This window comes from Colletotrichum siamense (genome assembly GCF_013390195.1).
Source record: "Colletotrichum siamense strain Cg363 chromosome Unknown KSG_Cg363_contig06, whole genome shotgun sequence".
In the NCBI taxonomy this organism is placed as follows: Eukaryota; Fungi; Ascomycota; class Sordariomycetes; order Glomerellales; family Glomerellaceae; genus Colletotrichum; species Colletotrichum siamense.
The window spans coordinates 328,243-342,651 of record NW_023501019.1 but is presented as its reverse complement, the minus strand read 5'-3'; the positions used below and the strand labels follow the sequence as shown (position 1 = coordinate 342,651).

General features: G+C 54.4%; 3 protein-coding genes across 3 annotated transcripts; 2 read left to right on the top strand and 1 right to left on the bottom strand.

Moving 5' to 3' along the window:
• Positions 1 to 1,439: 1,439 nt before the first annotated feature.
• On the top strand, positions 1,440 to 3,904 carry apr-2 (Subtilisin DY; the record flags this gene model as incomplete). Its single annotated transcript, XM_036640959.1, has 5 exons — positions 1,440 to 2,196; positions 2,250 to 2,343; positions 2,407 to 2,746; positions 2,798 to 3,244; positions 3,716 to 3,904. The coding sequence occupies 5 exons, from the start codon at positions 1,440 to 1,442 to the stop codon at positions 3,902 to 3,904; spliced, it is 1,827 nt and encodes a 608-aa protein (XP_036493192.1).
• Positions 3,905 to 4,548: 644 nt separating this feature from the next.
• CGCS363_v009109 (Glutaryl-CoA dehydrogenase) lies at positions 4,549 to 5,931 on the bottom strand (the record flags this gene model as incomplete). Its single annotated transcript, XM_036640958.1, has 3 exons — positions 4,549 to 4,595; positions 4,645 to 5,670; positions 5,724 to 5,931. 3 exons carry the CDS (start codon positions 5,929 to 5,931, stop codon positions 4,549 to 4,551), a joined length of 1,281 nt encoding a protein of 426 aa, XP_036492639.1.
• Positions 5,932 to 8,335: 2,404 nt separating this feature from the next.
• On the top strand, positions 8,336 to 9,291 carry CGCS363_v009108 (Ubiquitin-conjugating enzyme E2-16 kDa; the record flags this gene model as incomplete). Its single annotated transcript, XM_036640957.1, has 5 exons — positions 8,336 to 8,379; positions 8,613 to 8,658; positions 8,782 to 8,811; positions 8,920 to 9,103; positions 9,152 to 9,291. 5 exons carry the CDS (start codon positions 8,336 to 8,338, stop codon positions 9,289 to 9,291), a joined length of 444 nt encoding a protein of 147 aa, XP_036492638.1.
• Positions 9,292 to 14,409: the final 5,118 nt, after the last annotated feature.

The following is a 14,409-nucleotide window of genomic DNA, read 5'->3' as shown; positions in this document are numbered from 1 at the left end:
AGGCGTTCCATGCATGGTCGCCGTTGGATCAGGACGGATAATATGACATGACGGTCATTGGGTGCTGCTGACATGGGTGTCTCTGCGCCGCCGCCGAGATGTAAGACGCACCCTGGGTAAGAAGATGTCACACGCCCCCTCCGTGTTGCGACCCCTCTCAGCCTGATCTCTCGGTTCAGTTTTAATATGCTCAAAAGCCTCATAGCTCTCCCCATCACACAACGATCTCGAGGCCATCCGGTGCTGCACACAGCCGGCGTGATCCTGATACTCCGATAGTCCAATCTCAGTTGGTCGCTTGCGCCGCATGACTTCATGTGGCAGCTAGCTCTACTCAGTAATGTCATCCCGGCCTTCGTGGCGCTAGGGAAAGACTTCATAGACCGCGACAAACAGGACGAGGATCTGCTCAGAGATGCCTCAGACTGTTATTCAGACATTATTCGCATAGGAATAGCTGTTGCTGTATCCTGCGGAGAATGGACTTCGGGTTTGAGAGAGGAAGAGCTAAATGGCTTATTGAAGGCGTTGGAAAGCCGGCTTCCGAAGAAATGGAAGCCGTTCGATTTCATCAAGACTTATGCAGCAAGTCTTCCGTTTGCCACCTCATTGTTCAATGAAATCAAGCTAACCAGTCATCAGATTGGTCTGGAAGACCCGGAAATAAAGCAACCATTCGATAAGCTTTACAATCTCGAACATACCATCCAGAAACATCGTCTTGGTGGCTACGAAGCGTGTAGCAAGCTGTCAGCCCAAACAGACGATCAACGAAATGAGTACCTAGGCGTTATTCGTCAAGATCTAAAGGTTCATTTGTTCCATGGGAAAGAGAAGACATCCAAATCGCGACGCGAAAAGTTCTTGGAGCCAGTGAAGTTGGCTGCGGTGCACATGCTGAACGTCTACTGCAGGGATCACACGGCGCAGGAGACCAACGAGTTGAGTCTTTCGAAACATCCCAGCAGCGGATTGAAAGATATTTCAAACAAGATTTATGGCATATTGGAACGCAATTGGAAGTGTACCTGTGACGCTGCTAGGCCGTCCAGACCGAGGGAGGCGAGACTCAGTCTGATCCGGCATCATATCCTGGCACTGAAAATGTCGTCCACCGGCGCTGAAGCACAGATTAATGTTCATAAAGCCAATTATGAAGTCCTTCTCCCAGTTTGCCAGAATCAAACGAAGTGGAAAGTGACGAATGTGGCATTTAGCAAAGACACCCAGTAAGTTGTCAAAGAGAAGTTCGATGAATAGGCTTCTAAATTGATCATAGTAATCGCGGGAATGCCACACATGATCGTGAATGTGTGAGCAACGATATCTGTCAATGGATTCAAAAAAGCAAAGGGTTTCCAGTGGATTTTCTGGTTGAGAACGATGGGCTCTGGCATCTTAGACCCCGTCGATCAGCCAACGCCGACTATCACACATCCATGGAATCGCTTCAACAGCTCTTGGAGGATGGCATGTCCATGTCCAGAGTTAGCAACTATTCTGATAAGGAAAAGTTGACGCTCTGCTATATATTGGCCAACTCGATGCTCTTCCTGTACCCGGGCTCCTGGTTACGGACTGCGTGGAACAGTACCAAAGTCTACTTCATTCGACGGTCGGGTGTTTCCGCTTTGAAACCGGTCACCTTGGCATTCCCCTATCTTTCTGTCGAAATGCACGATGTGCAAGATGCTACTAGCACATCCAGACATTACATGCACATGCAAGCTCACCCGCATCCGAGCATCCTGGCTCTGGGTATCATCTTCCTCGAAATTGCCACAGGATCTGTGTTCCCCAGAAGCTCTCAAACAACGGCGGACCTCAGCTGGGAACAGTGCAATGAAGACTTCCTGGAAGCCTGGAAGCAGATGGAGAAGCTGGAAATGGAGCGAAAGTACATACCCTCCGCTCTCCGCAAGGTCATCAGGGCTTGCATTGACCTGAAGCCGCCACCAAACATTCCATGCTCCAGTCTGGCGGAAGAGGGTCCAATACGCCAGTACATACTATCATGCATCATTCTTCCACTGGCATTAGAGCTGGTGGATGGTTACAAAATTCGCTTAGAGGAGTTACACACGTCCTTGGAAAAAGAGCTGAACGGTCTCGGAAAGGTTGAGGAAGCAAACACCAACACTTCCATCAAGCAAACGCCGGAAAGTTGGAGTCGCAGTCTGGCAACGGTGCCCGAGGGTTCGTATCTTGCAGCTATCTTCCAGCACGCCGGAATTGACTTATGTTCACAGTGGAAACAACATCCCAGGTTCAGGTTACGAGGAGACATGAGTTATGTCTTATGGCAGATGGTGATGAGAGACATATAAAAGTCAACGAAGAAGCGTAAGTTCCCTCAATCGCTTTGCTTGAGAGCCGGTCATGCGGCTAAAGCTCAAGATAATGCAGGACCAGGAGAACAAAGGAGTGGTTCGAGTACCACGAAGACGTTCTTTCTCGAACCAAACAGTTGCGCAACGTCAAGATGTCAAACGCAAGAAGAATCAAGATTGCCATATTGGACAGTGGCATCGAGCTTAGTTCAAAACACCGAGAATTGTACGACTTTGAGCCCAGGATCAAATACAAAAGCTGGGTCGACGGGCACACCGGATGGAGAGACGACGTCGGGCATGGAACCCATCTAGCCGTCCTGCTACGGAAGGTTGCACCAAATGCTGCTATTCACATGGCCAGAGTATGCAAAAGCAGGCCCAAGGGCGACGAATCTGCGCTAATTATTGCTGAGGTGGGTGATACGTCCTGTTTGGCTAGACTGTCCAGTAGTTGACTGAATTAGGCCCTTCGGTACGCTGTAAACGTGTGGGAAGTTGATATTATTGTCATGTCTTTTGGTTTCTCCGTCAATTACGACGCGCTGTACCAAGAGATTCAGGACGCGGCTCGGAGAGGCGTGCTGATGTTTGCAGCTGCATCCAACGAGGGAAAGAACCGGCCGGATGGCATTGCATGGCCAGCTCGGGAAGAAAATGTCATATGCGTCCATTCGGCGGATGGATACGGCAATCGTTCCACGTTCACACCGAGTCCGATGGATAACATGCGGATCATGGTTCTTGGGGAGTGTATAGAGTCGGCGTGGCCACACCACTTAGGGGCGCAGGATGACCACGGACAAATGAGCGGTACGTCATGTGCGGCGCCCATTGCTGCCGGGATCGCTGCAGTGGTACTCGACTGCGCAAGAGGCTTCCTCAATGGGGAGGATTGGAAGAGCCTTTGCCGCGTGAGTTCCATGAGACGAATGTTCGAAAAATTGAAAGACCAAGGTAACTCAGATGGATATTGGTGGATCAAGCATTGGACTTTGTTTTCTGAAGACCGGAATGATGCTTGGATCCAGGAGGAAATCAGAAGCTATATCAGGTAAACCATGTGATACAGGTATTACTCATGAAATAACATACAAGACCGCCTAATCTTCTGGTTTCTTCCTAGCTACCTTGCATGTGTATTGATTGAGACCTGCAATGGTCTCACGGCGAGCCCATTCCCTTTCTCCTACTGTTCGCATCCTGAATCCCCCCCCCCCCCAAAGCGTCTTCTTTAACCATATCACATAGGAGAGATATCCCCCGTTATGAGGATTCTCCTAACTGTAATCATTGTAGGTCTCTATAAGAGCTTCCACCATCAGGTGTTGTGCGCTCGCCGTAGGCGGGAGCGATAACTCCAGGAGTGGTTGACGCGGAAACAGGCACTCCAAAAAAGCGGTATCCATACCTCTAATGAATTGGAGTTGTACTTTATGATAGATAACAATAATGATGAGAACGACAAGGACAACGACAAGGACAACGACAAGGACAACGACAAGGACAACGACAAGGACAACGACAAGGACAACGACAAGGACAACGAGAAAAGCAACAATAATACTTATTAAGGAGATGGAGAGGAGAATACTTAGGAGCTAGTGAAGTCCAAGTATCTTGCAATGCTTGCGCAGACCATTTTGAGACGCAGCTGTTATGTGCATACACCTCACTCTGAGGAGTGCCTGCATTACAATAGAGCTAATTTTATGCGATAATTCTTTAGGATAAAGTTGAGGTAAGTAGGCTTAGATATATATATCTTATAATAGATAGAGTAAGCATCGTAGGTAAGACTTTAGATATTGAAAAGTCGGAGCAGCTTCACAGACCAGCTGCTGTGGCGTGCGAGGTGGTGGGGAAACGCATGATCGTGAGCAGTGAATCGCCCCACAAGAGTGCCTTCGTCGCCGACCACCATCAGCAATCAGCTTGCGATACACGGTCTATTAGTCTAGTTGGTTAGGACGTCGGATTCTGATTAACATCAGTTCTTTCCGTAAGCCCAGGTTCGAATCCTGGATGGACCTATCTTTTGCCTCCACAGCCAGGGAAAATCGTTTTCTGGTTGAATTTGCTTTTTGTACTGATTAATTTGCTCGCTCAACGAACAGCTAACTAACAGGCATAAATGACCGTATTTTCGAGTTATTCACACAAGCCGTGTCCGTTGCCCGGCACAATCCTGGATACATCGACCTCACTTCATTTTCGCTTAAACGAATGCCTGGATGCCCGTAATAGCACGGCCAAGAATCAGACCTGTCCCATGTTAGTATAACCTTATGACTGGGCCACGCGCAAAACTCACTGTGAATGTCACTCTGCCCCTCGTACGTCTGCGTGACGAACAAGTTCGCCACATGACGGCCGATACCATACTCATCACTGACCGCATTGCCGCCAAAGATCTCCTGCAGAACACGCGCATTCAACAGCGCGCGGTCGCAGTTCTGGCGTTTGACCATGCTAATCATCTCGGGCGTCGCCTTGCCTTCATCCTTGAGTCTTCCGACCTGGATCGCGGCGACAGTGCCGTAAGCGGCATCCGTCGCGGCGTCCGCGAGCTTCTTTTGGACTAGCTGGTACTTGGCGATCGGGTTGTTCTTGAACTGCTTGCGCTCGAGGGAGTATGTCCTGGCGCGAGCGATGCAATCCTCCAAGGCTCCCATGACACCCAGAGAGATGCCGTAGCGGGCGCTGTTGAGGCAAGAGAAGGGACCACGAAGACCTTCAACCTCGGGGAACATGTTCGCCTCCGGTACGGGACAGTCGTCAAGCTGGATCATGCCAGTGATTGAGGCGCGCAGACCGTTCTTGTTCTTAATAGCGGGGGTTTCGAGAGTTCCCGGGGGGCATTGGGAGCGATCGACGAGGAAACCACGGATCTTTCCGGTCTCTTGCAGCTTGGCCCACACCATGAGAACGTCTGCGATGGGGGAGTTCGTGATCCACGTCTTGGCTCCGGAGATGGAGTAGTAGCCTTTCTTCGTCGAGTGAGGCTTCGCGGTGGTCTCCATGGAGCCAGGGTCGCTGCCATGATTGGGCTCCGTCAAACCAAAGGCACCAAGCACCTTACCCTGGGCCATGCCAGGCAGGTACTTCTCCTTCTGCTCCTCGGAACCAAACTCGGCGATGCCGCCCATGACGAGAGAAGACTGGACTGACATGCCAGAGCGGTAGCCGCTGTCCACCCTCTCCACAGCCTTTGTAATGAGACCACCAGCGACGGTCGAGATGCCTGCGCAGCCATATCCTTCGATCGTCGCTCCGAGAAGTCCCAGCTCACCCATTTCCTCGAGGATCTTCTTGTCGTAGTTCTCGTCCCGGTAGGCCTCTACAGACAGTTAACACAGACTAGACGACGACGGTGGAAGCCGGGGCACATACGGAGCACGCGCGGCAACATGCGCTCCTGACAATAACGCTCGGCAGTCTCTGAGATCGCGAGTTCCTCCTCAGTCAACAGGTTCTTCGCATTAAGGGGATCCTCCCAGTCAAAGACCGGGCCGCTGGATGAGGCGAAGGACCTCGAGGCGGGGACGGCGCGTCTGGCGACGCATTGCCTTGCGCATGTCCTCAGGGCTGGTCGATACATGTTGGAGAATTGCCAATTGAGACGTCCACAAGGTGGTTTGAGGGGAATCGTGTAAACGGCATGATGGTAGTGCTGCCGTTCAACTACCGACCCCGAGGCGTTGCCCCGCCGGTGGACGTCCCGAGCACCATCCGAGGCACAAACTAGAGCTGCTCTCATTGGTCGGGGAAAGCAGTATCATGATTACATAATGAACCGACGTCGGCGAATGACGTCGTCGGCGACGTTGCTGCAGTGTCGCAGTGACAATCTGAACGAAGCTGCTGCTGGGTAGTGCCAGCCAGTTGCGGCGATGGTGCCTGCATATCTGTAATCAGTTCGGCGTGGTAAATGCGCACTGAACAAGAATTCCCCAGATCCCCAGAGTGCCGGCACCGTGGCTCTCGGGGGAGCACCGCCACAATATGCAGCAGCGAAGATCATGACAAGTGGATGAAGCCGAGCCGTGAGCAGCGGTGCTGGATGTCGACACGAGCCGGGGAGATGCTTTCTGGGAGTGGCCCATTGTTCGGCAGCAGCCGGGTCAGAGTTCAGACCCAGGATGGGATGCTAGAGTGCACTGTGGGCGAGGTACCACTGCATTTAGACGTGTGTGGTGCCTGGAGGATGTACCGTTGTCAGTTTGAGAGCGATAGACGGACGTCATTTGCAGACTCGCGATGGGATGGCAGATGCATAGATGGGCTTTTGGGCAGTCGTGTCGAGGATGAATAGCCTCGCTTGACTGCAGCAAGAAGGACACGAGGTTTCATGCGACACATGCTTTGGCGATGACACGATTCGAGGGTGTTTTGCTCGTGAGTGATGCGTTGTTAGGCGGTCAGATTGGGTCCAGGGTTGCCAGTCATGCCGGCCCGGAGGATCAAGAAAGTGTCTGGTGGACGTGAATGCCGCTGCTTCCACGGCCTGCAGCAACTGGGCCAGTTCGCTGAAGATGGCGGGCTGCCGTGTCAGTCGCCTGCCAGTTGTGGTAGAAGGACAGGGAAGCACATGGTCGATTGCACGAGCCTGAGGCTGAGGAATGGGCTGAATAACCGGGACAGTCAGCAAGTATTACCAATCCTGACGCAGCAGGAAGTTGCCATCTGTTAGTGGTGCAAGTATCTCTGGATGGCATGTGTGGCGGTGCGCATGTTCCGTCCAGGTTCCCATTGCAGCGGGGCGCATCCACCAGGTGTACCTGAGGTGGAAAGCGAGCACTAAAAACAGAGCACACGACTCTGAGGGACGAGCGTCATGACTGAAGCCAACCAAAGTGCGGTTTGTCGGGCGGCAAGCCCACTGTTTGTTTGGGCTGCATGACGCTACTGGACGGGCAGCTTCCTGCTGGGCTGGTCAGGCAAGGTACCTGGACTGTGGCTCAGGCAGGTGAAGGTACTTTCACTTCCGCCTGCGGCCAACCTGAGTGGAAGCAGCCAGCCAACCTTGGGTTTGCTCCCCCTCTACCTTACCGTAGGTACCTCACTGACTGGTGAGTCGTGACTGGGCGGCAGGATGGAGGAAGGAGGGGAAAGGCAAGCAAAGGAACCCCCCTCCTTCCAGTCACAGTGACTGACTGGTGGGCAAGAGTGGCTCTGCCCACTGCCTTCCACTGCCCAAAGCAAAGCAAAGCCCACCGCACACAGCAGCGACCCTTCCCGTCGTTTTTCGTAGGCCCGACCGTGACTTCCCCTTCTCTCTCCTCTCCTCCACCCAAATTCAATCTCGACATCAACCTGTAACGGGAACGTACGTAGCGAATCGAATTCTCCACGACTTTCCTTCGGGCACCACCACGGTAATACCTCCGACCGACGACTATTTTGAACGACTCTCACAATCCAAATAAAAGTCCTTTCTTTTCTGCATCGAGTCTCGGCGGGATAGACACGCTCGCTCATCAGGTACGCACGCTACGCAACACATGATTTGCATTCACTGTCCCCGTCCCAACCAACCCAACATCTCGCCACGCATCGGCTGCTGCTGCTGCTTTCATTGCTTCGACCACCGCGATATCCTGGTTCGCGTCACCCGACAGTCCTGCTGCATCGACATCGACGAATCCCTACGACGACTCTAGACCGCTGCCCGACGACAGAATACTCGAGGCTGCTTTGGCTTCTTTGTCCTCTTCTGCCTGCCTGCCCCCTCCTACGATCTGTGCATCGCCTGCATCGACTGCCTCGACCTACATCTGTCATTTTCCGCAGCAAGGAAAAGCAGCAATAAAGCAGCTCAGCCATAAATTCGCCAGCAGCAGCCGACCCATTTGCGTCTTGCCTTGCCCACCGCCCGCCGACTCCAGAAAAAGCCCACCTCGACCGCTTTCGCTGACTTTTGCCCCTCACACCAACAGACACAGAGCATTCGCGCGGGCGACCGATCATCTTAGATACCCCAACAACCACATAACTCTGCCAAAATGGCCCTCAAGAGAATTAACAAGGAGCTCACTGACCTCGGCCGGTATGTTTGCTTCCCATTTTCCCAGCCTTGCCGTCCACCGTCGTCACCGCAAGCTTTTGTCGCAGCCCGAGACGTAAGGTGGGGCGATCGGAGAGCGGGGTCTTCTTCAGCGAGACGCCCTCCATCATCCATCATATCTCGGGCCGTCGATGACGACGGTCACGGCGGAGTGACGCCTGCAAAGGCAACCAGTGTTACAGAGAGACAATATGCTAACATCGTCGTCTTCACAGTGACCCGCCCTCTTCCTGCTCTGCCGGCCCCGTCGGCGAGGACCTGGTAAGCTACCCCGATAGAAGACCGCGGTGATGATGCCTCGATTATGACTCAGCCGAGTCGAGACGACGGCTTCACCACACGTCTTTGATAGACTCGGAATAATGTGCTGACTTGGGACTGCAGTTCCACTGGCAAGCTACGATCATGGGACCTGTAAGTACACCACTTTGATGTTGGACACGGCATGCGGGATTACCACGTGCTATGGCCAGCATCAAAATCCGGAGCATCTGCGACCGAACACAAGCTAACGCGATGCAGGGCGACTCTCCCTACTCTGGCGGTGTTTTCTTCCTCGCCATCCACTTCCCTACCGACTACCCCTTCAAGCCTCCCAAGGTCAACTTCACCACCCGTATCTACCACCCCAACATCAACTCCAACGGCAGCATCTGCTTAGATATTCTGCGTGACCAATGGTCCCCGGCGTTGACCATCTCTAAGGGTATGTCATCCGTCCCCTGTACCAACAGCACTCACTAACCGTCGATAGTCCTGCTCTCCATCTGCTCGATGCTGACGGACCCCAACCCCGACGACCCGCTCGTCCCCGAAATCGCACACGTCTACAAGACGGACCGCGCTAGATACGAGGCCACTGCTCGCGAGTGGACTCGCAAGTACGCCATTTAGACGGTGCCGGAGGGTGTGGGGTTGGACGAGTATGACAAGCGATGGCTTTCCTCTCTCTCTCTCTTCGACGGCTGGCGTATGATTAGGTCAAGGTCATTGCTCTGCGTTGCGGTTTGGGATCTCTTTCGTTTGACCAGCACAAAGAAAGGATGCGGTGCTGCAGTCTCGTGGCGGCAGCAGAAAGCACCTTCGAGAGAGGTTGCGAGGAGCGGTGTGGATAGAAGACAGACCGATCAGAGTTAGCAGCACAGGTACCACGTACGGGTTATCATACGGCAAGGCTTCATGTTTTCTACTGCATTGACGCGTGCGTTTTGGTTTGACACCGAGAAGAGAGACGACCGGCAGTCACCGCTTTACATCCAGTGTGCGAGTGACGTTCTACGTGCCTATGATGGTGACATATGTTTGCGTGTAGGTAACAAAGAAACAAAACATAGGGAGGAGGGCGACTAGATATCCCAGTTGCTCCTCGGCTACACCAACTCCGTAGAAAACCTCCAGTAGGCACGTCATCCACCGGGACGTCTCGGCATCCGAAGGGCCATGGGGAACAAACGTCGCCGCCCTAGGTAACAGCCGACACCGTGACAGAGATCGTGAGACGGGGTCCGGCCTCGCGAAGGGGAAGGTCAAGGCATGGCAGCGGAACGCGACGTGACATTGACGAGGGAAGAGTAGCCGTCCTTCGCTACGAGATGGGAGTCATCCGTGCCGAAGCCGCTTTGTTTAAAGGCCGCCCGGTATCTCGGGTCTGTCTTACGTTTAGGGCCGGGGGACGTCATAGGAGGGCCTGGATCACTCTGGACTAGGCCTGGTAGGGCGCAGGATATGGCCATGGGATGGATGGGATGGGGGCGGTTTAGAAGATGAGGAAGGAGTTGGGGCATGCGCGGATCTCGGGGGCCGGTTCCAGGCTGGATGTGTCGTTTCCGGGCTCCGGCTCCGAGGCGGGTTCGGAGGGTTGGCCGGCGGTGGTTTTTGATGGTGATGGCACGGAGGATTTTGGGGGCTGGAGGTCGTGATGGGGGCGTTACGGGAGATGGACGTGGAGAGCAGGGACTGGGTTGGGAGTGGTTACGACTTTGGCTTGCATAATGACTGGGCAGGGTTCTTTCATCTCGGGTATCGCCATTGGGAGGATGAAGGATATCCTCGTTGTGGAGGCGGCGATATGCTCTGGAGAAATCACGGTGGCTTGGATCACGATGTAGGTATGGAGAGGGAGGGCGGGTTGTGGAAGATCAGGTCAAACGAAACGTGTGAGGGGACCCGAGGTACGGTTGGACGGGCGGGCGAGTTTGGTGCGGCGACGGGATTTGAGAGGGCAGAGATGGGACGGAGGAGGTGGTTGTCTTGTTGGCGAGTCGAGGTTCTGTGGTGAGGCTCTGCGCTGGCACGTGGGTTTGGAGTCGTGGGAAGGGCAATTACTCAAACGGGCGGCGGATGCGAGGCAGGCGCCGTGCACGTCTGGCGGGCAACGAGACGGGAATCTGTGCTTTTTCAGATTGAGAAAGAAGGGGTTTCGATGCGTGCTGTGCTGCCTTGTTTGCTTGCTGGTCTCTTCCCACCTCGTTTTGAAACTGTGGTTGGGTTGTTTTGAGGCTGAGGTTCATGCTCGGAAGTTGGTCGCCTGCGGGAGGAGAATGGGGCCTTAGATTGATAACGGTAGCAGCAACAACAACCGACTCCTGGTTACTGCATAGAACGTTTGGAAGGAGGCCGTGATCCGGATGTTTGTGCCGTGTAGGTAGACATCGTCGTGCTGGAGGTTGAGCTACGGCGTTTGGATTGTGGACCGCCGACGACGACGGGGCCAGGCAGGGGGTTCGCGTAGCAGTTGCTTCAGTTCCGTGGAGCTGTTCGGGTGACGGCAAAGTTCGAACAAGAACGAACGAGTGGTATCTGTACAGAGATAAGGTTGATAAGGTTGGTGGTCATCTGGTCGTTGAAGCACGTCAAGAGCGCGGCAAATGAATGAAAAAGAGTGCCGGTTTTCAACCTAGAGAGACGTCTGTGTCAGATAGATTGTTGAGGCTGAAGGATGGCAAGTCTGTTTAGTGGGGGATCTTCTAGAATGCAGCAAATGCCGACGTTGAGTTCGTGATGACCTGCAGTCATGCTTCAAGAGGGCGGGCCAGCTGGCGGTTGAGCGGATACCCGGGAATCTGGGCAGAGTTTTGCTTTGATTGGCAGATGGGAGATTGTTCTTGGTGTTTGTATGCAGATGCCGGCTTGAGTTGCATGTATGGGGATGATGCTGACCTCAACCAAACCCCGGTGGCGCTTCCCTGGTGTCTGATGGCAGTTGGCGCGCAAGTGCAAGCGATTTGGTCAGCAGGCATAATCACGAATTGTCGCCAACCCCTTTATCAAGGAGGCGTCTCGACGGGTTTGAGCTAGGGGACACGAGAGATTGCTCTGCGTAAGAGCTCGCGGTGGTGGATGACGAACCACGATGAAATTCAGCTCAACGTGGACGATCTGCGCTGGCAGGTGAAGGAAGGGGCAGGGCGGCTTCAGATATGAACTGATTCTTGCGTTTTTTGCCGGGAGCGACTGCGTGCTTGTGAATGATCTTCACCGGGGTGCAGAGTTGGTTGACGGGGGATCACGTCCGTGGGAAGGGGAGGCAGAGCCAGAGGTTTGGCAATCAGCCGCGCGGCGATAGGCAGAGGCGATGGGCATCTGGGCTGTCGTGACTGTTCAGTCGAGTCGAGGCGAGGGATCCCAGCCAATGAGGGTGCTAAGAATATTCCGGCGGCAGTTGGAGGGCGGACGGGGACGGGAGGGCGGCGGCAAGGCGAGGAGTGAATCGCGGAAACGGGGTGGTGTGTGTGCTGCGGAGGAAGAAGGTTGTGAGACGGGAGTTGACAGGGGCCTATGAAGGCATTCCCAGTCCAAGCCGCTGAGTAACGGTGCTACTCAGCAAGAGGCGGCAAGAGACAGCGCTGTTTTGGCTTGGGTGAAGCACAGTTGACAGCGAAGGGTTCTGGCGGAGTGTCAGTGAGCGCCACGATGGTGGTGCAGGCGAGTGACAGTTTCTCAGTGTTAATGCCCACCCTTTTTGTGAAATTCGAATCCTGAGTTGTGTCAGAGCACCCCTGGCGAAACAAGCTGCGACACGGGCTCAAGCGACCAATCCAAACGCACGCCCCTCTTGTGCATGGCGAAAAGAGCGGTTGAGCCAATCAGAGGCCGATAAACGGACAGCTGCCAAGGGTACGTATCGCATCTTGAATCCGAGCCCTGTCCTGTTTTGGATGCGGTGGACGAGATGACGAGGCAGGTCACTGGCCGTTTGGTGGCATTTGGGCTGTTGTGCGGGAGTCTTGGGGCGTCTCGATGTGCAACTGGGCGGTTTGGGGTCGTAGGGCAGAAGGGGATTATGGCCTCATTACCCACATGCGATGCGGGAGAGCAGCCTTGTTCCAAACGTGGCCCAAACAGCGGCGAGGCGTAGGCGGCTGTGGTGAGGTCGAGGGGGCTGGCTGTTGATGCATAACAGTTGTTGTATGTATGTGGCGTGTGTAGTGATGTGAAGAGAACAAAAGATAAGGAACCCAGCGGTAGAATCCGTACCTAGACCATCTGTACCTGGGGTTGACGGTCCTGGTATGGCTTGTGCATCGGATGTCTGTAATCGAGTGGCCAGACCGGTGCAAACTGCGAAGAGGTCGTGATGGTGATGGTGGAGGAGGATTCGGGATGCGCCGTGGAATGACCAGGTATGCAGACAGCCATGGCCGAGAGGCGGGGCTTGGCTTTCGTGATGGTTAATTAGACGTCGCGGCGATGGTCTTGGGGCTTGGCCTTGGCTTGGATGCGAGATTCATCACGGTGATTGGATGCCACGGAGGTGCAGCTGTCGGAATAGGCTTCTCTGCGATATTGGCTGGCACCTATCCGTAGGACGTGTGGGCATGGGTGAGTGAAGAGTGGACTGTGGTTGCCGTCCAGGCCGGTCCAACGGCGTTGAATCCCAGGAACGGGAGGGCAGGTCCACAAAAGGAGCGCAGCGCGTGGTGGGACGGGGATCATGACTTGACAAGCGAGAAAGCCAAGACTCGAACGACGACCGACACATCCAGTGGGCTGCCTTGCTGCCGACTGGGTTGCTCGTTTTTGGTGTTTCTGGCCGCGGGTTGGGCCCATTGCCGCGCTGAATCTCCCCACGACCTGCCCACCGCACGCACTTTGTTCAGATTCACCTGAGCTAGGGATGCTGTAAATTTGTTTTGAGGGGGGAGTAATTGCTTCCTCGTTGGGAAGTCTATCGAACGGCGCCGCGAGAAGACATAAGTAGAAGAAGGACTCATTTTGGTGCATTCGCACTTCCTCAAAGAAAGCGTCAGGCACGCGTGGCCTCCCATTCGTCGGCGGCGTGTCCAGACCCATAAAAGTAAGCGTAATCCGGGCTGGCCCCTGAGGCTCTTGCTGCTTGGCATCCCTGCCCTGGGGCCATGCTCAGACGTTTTTTTCCCATTCTTCTTCGGTGGGAGCCATGTCTGCAGCAATTCGGCAAGCAGTCAGTCAGTCAGTCAGTCTCCAATTCCAATGGATGGGCTTGGTACTCGCTGTCCGTCCGGCCCTTTCCCGCCGGCCGAGTGCCAGTTTCCGTCTGTGTCTGCCACTTACGTGCCAGTTGGCCACCGCCAAACACTGAAGGGGTGAAAGGGGTGACGGAGGGACTCTTACTGCGTTGTGCTAAGACCCAGCCCGGCACGCCGTTGCGTCGCATTCTGCGTATTCTGCTGCGTCCACTGGTCCATTCTAGTCCAGTCAGTCCTCGTCTTCTTCGTCGTCGTTGTCGCTGTCGTCGCCCTTTTTCTTTCTCCGTGTCTCCCCACTACACGATCAACACACACCCCTCTCTTGCTCATCAGCAAGTCCAGTCCCTGTCGAGTGCTGGGTTCCTCACCTTACGGCCACCTGAGTGCTGCGTGCTGCGGCTGCTTCAACTGAGAGCCAGAGCCAGCCAGCCTGTACCCAGCGATACCTGGTCCTCGAGCCACCGTAGGCATGATGTCGCGGGCCTCTTGTGTCCTCGTCTTGTAACTGCCTTGTTGCTGATTGCGGTTTCTCTTACATGACCTCCCCAATTGCGCTGTTAGTCTC